Below are 11,434 nucleotides of genomic sequence, written 5' to 3' on the forward strand. Positions count from 1 at the left end.
ACACAGGGAGGGCATGGGAACATGCAGATCTGAGACAGAGCGTCAAGCCCTGAACCCACAGGTATGAAGCATCAGCGCAAACCAATGATGGGGGGGGGGGGGGGAGTGGGGTTCCCCAGGACACCCCCTCAGACAACCAACGGCATTTTCAAGCATTTTTCTTTATAGCTTTTACATAAATTCTATGAAGATTACGCTATGGTTTACATTCAAATTCATAAAATAACAATTACGTTGTGACATCAAAGTTCTAGAATCTTCTGGCAGCTTTATAAAAAGCCAGTCGCCAGTTCATTCTATCAAACTGATATTCAACCTGACAGGCTCGAGGTGTGTTCTTAACAAGGCAGATGGATTCTCAGCAGCATTCTCAAATTGTCGATCCATATCGTTATTATCAAGCAAACGGTAGGTAAACAGTAAGCGCTCATCCATTCGCGCTTCGTGAATTCACAGATCCGCAAAAATTTCATTGGAACCGAACTTATAAGTATCCGCGATTTTTTCGCACATCTGCGAAATCCTCGAAAAACCCTACAGAAGTGTTTATGTTAAATTTTCGTAATAATTTACAAGTTTTCATGCTTTTAAGTGTAAAATTGGTAAGAAAAATTTAGTTAATGAAGATTCTACTTTGGGGAAAGTTCAAGGCATACAATATAAATCAGTTAGAAATCCCTTAAAAAACGTGGCTTTCATGTGGAAACGTTCCTATTTATGTACATACTGTATTGTACCTTTACAAGATGCGAATCCCATTCGCAAAGTTTATTCCCTTTGCAATCGTTATGACCTGTACGTCCGATCGTCCCGTGTGCCACGCGCCCTCATCTAGCGCGTCTGGAATCCCCGTGTGATCAGTGCTGTTTCGAGTTGCTGTCATTAGTCCTGGGCAGGGCTGGACAGGTCATCTGGCGTACCGGGTAATGCCCGGTGGGCCGACGCACATTTTTGGGCCGGCCCGGGGCCCTCCCCTGGATCGTAGAGGCCTCTCCCATATACTAAATACACACAAAATTAAAAGGATGCATTATCCCCTAGGATATTGATGGCTAGAATATACTATTTATATTTTCGATGTGGCTTGCCATTTTATATATCTCTCATTTTGTTATACATTCTTATTATGGTGGGAGTAGGGTGTAATTTTTATTTGGAAAAAAAAAACCTGTAAAATCCCTACAACAAACTTAAAATATAATACATAGTAATGTTTTGAAGTCAAACTAAGCTGTTCCTTTTGTATTTAATGGTTTTCCGTTTGAGGGTTTTGCAAAAAACTGCAGTGCATGATGGGTAGGATCTAAAGGCTGCCTAACGTCCTCATCCGTCTGACGACTGTTGCACGCTCGGTTCCCCGCATGCGCGCGCATGCGCACTCGGAGAGACGCCATGTTGCTGTGTGCCGGCTGCGCGATCGGTTCCGCGCATGCGCCACCGTGTTGCTGCACGATCGGTCCCATGCAACGCTTTGCGGCAGACAGCGCGTTTTCGGACCCGCACATACTGGACTGTTTACAGCGAAACTCTAAAGCAACATATATCTATAATTTTTGAGAGCGTTTAAAGGCAGTCATACATGTGAATTGTGTCTGTGCGATATGTATATGTTTGTAGCATCACCGTATTTAGTTAAAATAATATGTATTTTTTTATATGGACACGTGCATTATGTTTTAGTTTAAGTTCTTTCTGTGTATTTGTAAACTACTTACTACTTACTTATAGGTTTTCTTAATGACCTGTTTTGAGTGTCCTTTTTATTTCTTAAATCCATCCTTTTCTGTTAGTAAATATATATATATATAATTTTTTAAAATAAAATGTAAATGGTTCATAAAAATAGTTTCAAAAACAAATTTAAGAAATATCAGAGGGCTGCGTAAAACTCATCGCTGGCTTCCAACGCAGGGGAACCGATCGTGCAGCCGGCACACATCGGACAGTGACAGCCGTAAAGCGTTTCGTGGGACCGATCGTGCAGCAACACGGCGGCGCATGCGTGAAACCGATCGTGCAGCCAGCACACATCAGGCACTGACAGTTGCGTTCAACTTGCTTGCAGCGCTGGCTTAAAGCAACGCATTCTGATCCTGACGTAATGCATTACGGTTAGATGCATTGCGACCTCTCACCCGGCTGCACAAACTGGAACCGCACATTTGCCCTTATTGGCTGAAGAATTTAGTTACACGCATGACGTTTGTATCCCAGGCAGTTCCAATGCGTAATCTGCTATTTCTCCCGAATATCATGTAAAGCAGTGAGAACTGGTTTTCAGTTAATTTACCTGGTAAAATAAAATTTAAACAAATGACACAAATGCTCTAATAGTACACGTAAGTTAGTGGTTTATTTATTGTTAGTTACTGTAATGTTGTGCTGCTTTATTTGGTTAATCGTCCAGCCTGTGAAGAAGGCATTCAAGTAAGAATTGCCTTGTAGTATGACTCATTTCCTGGCGCGTACAATTTATATTAGGTCAGCGTTCACGGTTCGACTTCTGATATTCAAATCGAGTTCAAGGTCAAACTTGTTTGTTCGACTTTCAAGAAATTTGAGTTGTAGTGAGTTCGAGAACAGAGGTACCACTGTATGTATATAGTTTAGCCTAACCCAGCCACTTAAGGGAGCAAGCCAGCTGAACTAGGTGCTGGTGTTCTGTCGATATATGCTGCCTTGTAGAAAAATGCTACCGTAGTGCTAATCGATAGCCCTAACCCTAACTCTTACCCTAACCCCCCAAAACCCCTATAACCCTTACCTTAACCCTAACCCCTAAAACCTAACCCTAACCCTAATCCCAAGACGGTGGAACTGCACTGCACTCGATAGCACGTCTCGATAGGTAGTATTTTATGACAGAACACCTGTCCCAAGCCCGGATTAATGGGGAGGGTTGGCATCAAGAAATAGAGATCTTAACTGCATCACTGATGTCAAAATGTGGGAAATATGTGGTTGTATAAATAAATGCATTAAAGTAGGTTAATGATTCTGTGCTGTCTAAATTGTATAAAAAATTAGGCCAGTCCAGCCCTGGTCCTGTGTATTTAAGTCTGCGTTTATGTATGTTTCCCGAGTCCTGTCATTAACGTCATTTTAAGTTTGCTGCCTGTTCCATTGTCCTGCTTGTCTTTACCTTTTGATTAAACCCTGTGTACACTTTTTACATCAAACATTTTTAAAAAATATAATGCATTAATTAAGCTAACTTTTAAATGAAATGAGAGTGTTTTGGGACCATATTTAGGGTTTAAACTATAGAAATAAGCACATATTACCATTTCTAGTGACTCTACCAAACATCCGCGAATCCTCATTCGCAACAGGTTTTGGAACGTAACCTCGCGAATGTCCGAGGTCTGACTGTATATTTCTCAGTACAAACGTAGTGTGTAATTTGAAATTAAAATGTTTTTTTGTGATATTTCTCAACAGTTTGGATTAGAAGAGATAAACAAATCACATAAATATAGTCATTCTCATATGTGTTAAGGAGAACTCTTGTATGTTTTTTATACAGTAATTGCAGCAATGGACAGGGCAGACATGTTCGCCCAGTATGGTGATGGTCCCAGCATGTTTACTGCTGGGGGAATGCTGGCCGCCCCTGGGCCAAGCATGACACCATTTGCTGGATCTGTGGGGCTGCAAATGCCCACACCTACACCAGTGTGGAGCGTCTGGCCCCAGCAAGGGAGCGAGGCTCCCGTTCCACTCCTGCCACCAATTACTATCCCTGTTGCGACGGAACCACCCAAGAAGGGTAAACGGCGTCGCCAGAGGTGCAGAAACCCCGAGTCCTTCAGCTCGAAATACCAGAGGCTGATGGATGTAACTTATGGGACTGCACAATATTGGTCCATAGACAATGGTTTAAATTGTGCCACACATGAAAGTTCCACTGATACATCAACCCACACAAGATGTGGGGTAAAGAGGAAGTGGTGCAGGGAGGCAGAGGTCCAGGGCCAGGGCAGTGAGGAAAATGGTGGCCAGAGTGGAAACGAAGAAGTGGAGAGAGCTGCCAAGCAGAGCAGGCAAATGGCTGCAGATACTGCAGCTAGCCGGCCATCAGAGTCTCTGAACCATCCTGTGCCAGGATGTTCTTCAGAGCAGCACGGGTGGAATTCTGTTCCCTCCTGTGTGGAACAGGACTGGAACCTGGAGGACCTGGAGTTGTGGAACAGCATCCTCCAGCCTGATGAGAGGCCAGTCCCTGCTGCAACAATGGACTGGCCTCTAGACCCGTTTGAGGGATGGGTCTCGGACCTGTTTCTTGACCCATGCTTAAAAAGTTGGGAAACACCTGAGACTGCCCATGTGCAGGATGGACATGGACAAGTCCCTGTCTCCCAAGTTGAAGGGAGCCAGGAATCCATGGTGGAGCCCCAGATCCAGGTGCAGCAGGACAGCTCAGGGAATACATTTGACCCCGAAGAGCTCATCTTGCAGCAGATCCTGGTAGAACTTTTTAAAAACTGTAAATAGTGTGGGGGCATTCTGAAATAAACTTTTAATAGCAAATAAGAGAGTGTTGTCTTTTAATTGTACAAGGTACTTAAACAGTCAGCTGGGTGAATATGACAATGTCTACATAATACTTGGGCTCATTATTAAAAATGCTAAATTAACGGTGCTAAAAAGTAAAAAAAATATTAGGTGAACTGTGAGATTGCGTGCTCATGGAAGCAGCTAACACATGAGTGAGGCTTCCCGCCAAGACGAAGACGTGGGGCGTACCCAAGCCAAGACACATATATCCCATCGTATTTTTCTTTTAACCAAAAATTACTTTTAGTATGAAAGATATACTATGCACTTACACAAACAAATAATAAATAACACAGATATATGATATGTCATTCAAATCATTTTCTGTACTGTTTATATTTTTTTGGCCTCCTCATCATCTGTGAGGTATTGTGGTCCTTCGGCATGCTCCCAAAATATTCCCATTTAATTTATCACGGCCAACTGAAGAATAAACTGAAAAATGTCAAATTTGCCACCTTAGAGGGACGACTATCCTCTCTTTTCCTCACTTCATTTGATGTTTTCTTTACACTAAATCACTGAAAAACGGTGGGTTTGTGCTGTGATCATTGTGCCTGGTTGTAAGAATGTCAAACCGATCCTGAAATCACAGGTTGATGCCCCCCCCCATATGTTTCATGTCCACCCATCCATGCATTTTCTGTATCCACTTGTCCAATTCAGGGTCACAGGGGTCTGGAAACTATGCCAGTAGCATAGATGGTTGCAAAGAAGGGAATAACCTAGGATGCAGTGTCAACCCGCAGCAGGAATCTTACACTATTCATGCATATGGACAATCTGGCAGAGGTGTGGACTCGAGTCACATGACTTGGACTCGAGTTAGACTCGAGTCACAATTTTAATGACTTTGGTCTCGACTTGATAAAATCACAAAAGACTTGGCACTCGACTCGGACTTTAACACCAATGACTCGTGACTTCACCTGGACTTGAACCTTTTGACTTGACAAGACTTGATACACCAATTGACCTTACACCAAACAAAAAGTTTATTTTAAAAACGAATACATTCCTTGAATTAATTAACGTTAACTGTATTCATTTCCAGCCAGTTTATACGAACTCCCCAGAATCCCCAGCTCACAACACAACATCCAATCAACTTGCAGAAGCGAAGCATGAAGTAACGTGATTTTGCAGAGCGCCAGTCTGACAAAAATGATACCTAGGGTTATTTCATTTGCTTTCACAAATTATGAGGTGGTCAACAAGAAACGAACTGCAGTATGCAAAACATGCGGGTCAAAAATTACAGACAGAGAGGCTACAACATCCAACTTCGTTCGACATCTGAAGTTACACAAAGAAAGGTAAGTCGAGGCTAATGTATAGTGACTATAATGTCTAGTTAATATTAGCCTAATGGCTTGGCGAATTCTAGCTTGCTAGTTAAATCATGTGGCTGGAAAGTCATTTTGCATACATTGAAAAAAGTATTACGGGTTCCCACACAGATGTAAATCCGAAATAAGATGACAAATCTACTTTTAATCAGACAGCTAGCACTACAATGTGCTAACCTCGATCGCAGCAGTGAAATCGCACGGTAACGTTACCGTTACTCCCGTCATTGAAATAGTTTAATTTACACTGATTACTGTGTAAACGGTTTATCTGTGTTTTGAGCCTGAGCCGAGACACAGTCATTGCACCCAAGACATACACAGCTGGCAGATGGTAGCGCCATAATCAGGTCTTAAAAAAATCAACTTGAATGATCAGAATTGACTATATTGTATATGTGTTATACTATTGTATATATGATCAGATATTATGGTGTTACCTGGTGTTATTTTAAAAGCAGATTTGTACTGTAGTAGTTGGTTACCGTGGAGATTTTTTTTTGTATTGCTGTACCATTTTCAATGCAGTTAATGTTTATTTTATTATGAAACAGTCTGCTTATTATTTTTTCAATTAATTGGTTGTTTGATTTGAAAAATTCTGAAAAGAATTGAACCCCAACAGCCTTCAATCTTACAGTTCATGGTCATCCGTGTAGAACAGTACAGCATGACTCATCCACAGCAGAAAGCTATCACCAATGCAATACTCTCTGACTTGGTTATTGATTGCAACTTGCCCTTGTCTATTGTAGAAAACAAGAGTTTTCGGCACTTTATGACTGTAGTTGACAGTAAGTATAGCCCAGTATGTCGCAGAACACTGTCATCAAAAGTAGAGGACCTTGCTTCAGAGAGACGTTCAAAATTGAAAACTGAGTTGAGGAACATAGACCACGTTTCAGTCACTGTGGACATTTGGTCTGACCGAAAGATGAGGGGGTTCCTTGGTGTAACAGTGCACTACATAGAGAAAGAAACGGAGAGGATACAGCTTAAGTCCAGTCTCCTGGCCTGTGACCGCTTCAGAGGCTCACACACAGCTGACAGGATCTGTGAGCTGTTTGAGGCCATATGTGATGAATACAGCATTAGAGATAAACTGGACTATATTATAAGTGACAATGCTGCCAACATGCAGAAAGCGTTTACTGTATGCTTTCCCACTGAACAAGAAGATGAAGTATATGATGAAGACCACCTTGATGACCCAGAGCTCTGGAATGACCTAACCCAGGAAGATAGGGTAACAGTAGATGCTGCTATGGCAAAAAAACAGCGCTTGCAGTGTTTTGCACACACCCTCCAGCTTGTGGTTGGAGACAGTTTGAAAGAAACAAAAGTGACAACTACTTCTCTCTCTAAGTTATCAAAGCTCAGCTCACTTTTGCACACGAGCACAACATTCAGAGATGCATTTGATGCTGAATTTGGAGAACAAAGAGGCATTCCTGCTGTTGTCAATACAAGATGGAACTCAACGCTAAGGCAAGTGAAGGCAGTTTTCCAGTATGACTATTTAAAACTCTGCCATGTTCTAGAAAAGGCTGGACACAAGGAGTTGCTGTTTACAGTAAGGGAGTGGAATTTGTTGAAAGAGTTGTTGGACATCCTTAAGCCGTTTGGAGAAGCAACAGATTTGACACAAGGTGAGAAGATGTTACTATCAGTTTTGTGGTTCCCTCTGTCCTGTCCCTGAATCACCACCTTGAGAAGCTAAAGCCTCAAGCCCGATTCCTGAGCGGCCTGGTCAGAAATCTCCAGGCATCCCTAAACAAAAGATTTCTTGGAATATTCATCAATGTGAAGATGGCTAGGATACAAGATGGAATCACTGCCCCCTTTTCAGATCCAGTCTACCTCAAAGCAGCTGCCTTGGATCCTGCCTTTTCTCTGATGTGGGTGGAGCACCATGTGCTGGTCAGTCGTGAGGTCAAGGCAGAAGTAGAAAAACAAGTGAAAGGTACATATTGAGTTTAATGTGTGTATGTATATCTGTGTAAATATATATATATATATATTCCCTTTATTATATACATAATTTATTCATTCATTCATTTAAAATCTCAAATGTTTTCCTGGATCTGATCTTGCATGATGCTGCAGAGACTGAGCCGCCCGTGTCTGTTGTTGATGAGGAAGAGCAAGATGAACTTGGGCAAGGGGAAGGGCTGTTTGCTGCATACCATAAGAGGCAGAAGAAGAGTGTTGGTACCACTCCAGCACAACAGCTAAGTCACTACCTTGACATATCTGAAGGTCAGAATGCCCTTTCATTCTGGGCAATGAACAAAAAAGCTCTTCCTTCACTGTTCCGAGTGGCCATAAGGGTCTTGGCAGTGCCTGCCTCCAGTGCTCCAGTGGAGCGAGTTTTCAGCTACAGTGGCATCATACTACGGCCCCATCGTGCACAAATGACTGACAGACTTTTTTCCAATTTGGTCTTTTGCAAATGTAATCCTTAAAAGGGCTCTAGGATAACAAAAAAGCACAATCCTACAGATGATTAAAACTGTTCATGCATTTGTTCTGTTTATGCATCTGTTGTATTTACCTCTCTCTCTCTTTCTATCACACACACATTCACCACACACACACATTCACATATAGTACAGCACATGTAAAGTAGGTCGGCAACTTTAGAAATATATATTCTAGAAAGCATCTGTTGTTTTTTACATTTTTATTTAATTTCCACATAAAACATGCAGCTACATACAGTATAATGTCACTTTAACAGTAGTCGTACAGAAAACGTATTTTATTTAATAAACATTGGTTCAGTATGAGATGAGGTTGGGTATTGTAAAAAAGGACAGTAACAAAAATAATGCTGTTGTACTGGGTTAATATTTACTGTGAAATGCAATGTCAGCACTCCTTTTTTTCTCTGATTAAGTTCAGTTGCACTTGCTGCTGTCCAATAAATACACCTTTTTAGAAGCATTTATAATTTCTGAAAATTATTTATTATTACCTAGTAATAAAATAACATATTTGGTCAAATGACTTGTTCAGGACTCGAAATTCAAAGTTTAGGACTTGGGACTTGACTCGGGACTTGCATGTCTTGACTTGGGACTTAACTCGAGACTTAAGTGAAAGGACTTGAGACTTACTTGTGACTTGCAAAACAATGACTTGGTCCCACCTCTGCAATTTGGTAACTCCAGTGCACTGCAGTATGTTTTTGGACTGTTGGAGAAAACACAGGGAGGGCATGGGAACATGCAGATCTGAGACAGAGCGTCTTTTTACATCAAACATTTTTTTAAAAATATAATGAATTAATTAAGCTAACTTTTAAATGAAATGAGAGTGTTTTGGGACCATATTTAGGGTTTAAACTATAGAAATAAGCACATATTACCATTTCTAGTGACTCTACCAAACATCCGCGAATCCTCATTCGCAACAGGTTTTGGAACGTAACCTCGTGAATGTCCGAGGTCTGACTGTATATTTCTCAGTACAAACGTAGTGTGTAATATGAAATTAAAATGTTTTTTGTGATATTTCTCAACAGTTTGGATTAGAAGAGATAAACAAATCACATAAATATAGTCACTCATATGTGTTAAGTAGAACTCTTGTATGTTTTTTTATACAGTAATTGCAGCAATGGACAGGGCAGACATGTTCGACCCCTATCTTGATGGTCCCAGCATGTTTACTGCTGGGGGAATGCTGGCCGCCCCTGGGACAAGCATGACACCATTCCCTGGATCTGTGGGGCTGCAAATGCCCACACCTACACCAGTGTGGAGCGTCTGGCCCCAGCAAGGGAGCGAGGCTCCCGTTCCACTCCTGCCACCAATCACCATCCCTGTTGCGACGGAACCACCCAAGAAGGGTAAACGACTTGTTCACCCAAGAAGGGTAAACGACTTGTTCAGGACTCGAAATTCAAAGTTTAGGACTTGGGACTTGACTCGGGACTTGCATGTCTTGACTTGGGACTTAACTCGAGACTTAAGTGAAAGGACTTGAGACTTACTTGTGACTTGCAAAACAATGACTTGGTCTCACCTCTGCAATTTGGTAACTCCAGTGCTAGGCCTGTCACGATAACAAATTTTGCTGGACGATAAATTGTCCAAGAAATTATCGCGATAAACGATAATATTGTCCATCTGAGACCATTTTCATCTAGAATAATGATAATGGCATAATAATGCACATACGCCTTTCAAAATTCAGAAACGTTTATTTTTAGACTATTTAACACTGAAAATGGAAAACATTTTAAATATCCACAATAACAATGAACAAAACAACCAAAAACAATAAAAGCAATGGACTCTCAGTCTCTGTTAACAAAAAATGCACTTGAATAAATACCAAAAACAATAAATAAAATGGATGTAAACAAAATTGCACTTCAAAAAATATTAAAGAATAGGCTCAACCAAATTTTCAAAACCCATTCCCATCCCGTTCAGTCCCGTGGGATGTCATTCCCGTACCGTCCCATTCCTGTCAAATTTCAAAAAAATCTTCTACCGCTCCCATGTTTTTCATATATTTCCGTTAGCGCTTGTTTTCCGCGACCAGAGTGGCAGATATTTTTGACTAGGGTCCTGGGAAAGTTGCACCAGCATCATACTGGTGCATGCCATGGCAGAATTTCAGAATAGAAAAATACGCAGGACTTTATTTAATGTGCGGTTAGACGCTGTTAGAGACAGTTAATTTATCTGTGACAAAGCTCTCCAGTGAGTGTCATGTCCCGATCGTCCGCTCTTTCCGTGTGCCACGCCCCCTCGTTAACCCAGTGTGGATTCCCTGTGTTTACCAGCTGTTCCTGATTGTTGTCAAACTTGTCATTAGTCCATTGTATTTAGTCCGTGTTTCCGTTTGTTTCTCCAGTCCTGTCATTGTATTGTAATTCTGCTTTACCGCTAGTGTGTGTTCCTTTTGCTCATTAAACCCCGCATTTCCCCGATCGATCCTATATGTCTCCTCGCCTCTGCTTCCCCGGTCAGCGTTGTGACAGTGAACCTACTTCCATGCTGCAATGTGAACATTTGCCATGTTCCTAAAAATTCTGTTTATTGCACAGTGTCTGACCACACAGACCTAGATCATACTGGACATATCAACTGGACATATTTTCCACTATTACAGATTGATGTCTTGCATATACTGATTTTATCGATTACTCAAGAACATACAATATAATTAATATCAATTGTTTTCACTGTAAAAATAATTCCCATGGTTGTTCATATTCTCATTCTTACTTAATATTTACTTTTTATTATACTACGGGACCGTTGAATGCTTGAATCTGATTGGCTGACGAACCTTCTGAGGTGTGCAATTATTTTCAGGGAAACGCACAGCGAACGTAGTTCCAGGCAGCTCTCTTGACCGCATTACAGTTCCATATCACTTCGCATAGTTAACTGTAATAACGGAAATTAGCATACAGTACCTATACAGCACACAGGACTAACAAAAACAACAACATGACAGACGATTTTCCGAAAGTACATTTTAATATTTACGGTGAATATGAAACTTTC

General features: G+C 41.2%; 1 protein-coding gene and 1 long non-coding RNA gene across 5 annotated transcripts; both read left to right on the forward strand.

Moving 5' to 3' along the window:
• Positions 1 to 293: 293 nt before the first annotated feature.
• Positions 294 to 4,551, forward strand: LOC140578199 (uncharacterized). 2 transcript variants are annotated; one of them, XM_072698391.1, is made up of 2 exons: positions 294 to 408; positions 3,527 to 4,551. In XM_072698391.1, exons 1-2 carry the CDS (start codon positions 351 to 353, stop codon positions 4,492 to 4,494), a joined length of 1,026 nt encoding a protein of 341 aa, XP_072554492.1. In that variant the 5' UTR covers positions 294 to 350; the 3' UTR covers positions 4,495 to 4,551. The 2 variants fall into 2 exon arrangements, with proteins under 2 accessions (XP_072554492.1, XP_072554493.1); XM_072698392.1 differs by having other exon boundaries at positions 325 to 1,394; positions 2,025 to 4,551.
• A 992-nt stretch (positions 4,552 to 5,543) lies between these two features.
• On the forward strand, positions 5,544 to 9,718 carry LOC140578200 (uncharacterized). Of its 3 annotated transcripts, XR_011982282.1 has the most exons (5): positions 5,544 to 5,873; positions 6,662 to 7,555; positions 7,756 to 7,869; positions 8,013 to 8,165; positions 9,517 to 9,718. It is a non-coding gene; the product is annotated as an uncharacterized lncRNA (long non-coding RNA). The 3 variants fall into 3 exon arrangements; XR_011982283.1 differs by lacking the exon at positions 8,013 to 8,165; XR_011982281.1 differs by lacking the exon at positions 9,517 to 9,718 and having other exon boundaries at positions 8,013 to 9,279.
• Positions 9,719 to 11,434: the final 1,716 nt, after the last annotated feature.

This window comes from Paramormyrops kingsleyae, chromosome 13 (genome assembly GCF_048594095.1).
Source record: "Paramormyrops kingsleyae isolate MSU_618 chromosome 13, PKINGS_0.4, whole genome shotgun sequence".
Lineage (NCBI taxonomy): Eukaryota > Metazoa > Chordata > Actinopteri > Osteoglossiformes > Mormyridae > Paramormyrops > Paramormyrops kingsleyae.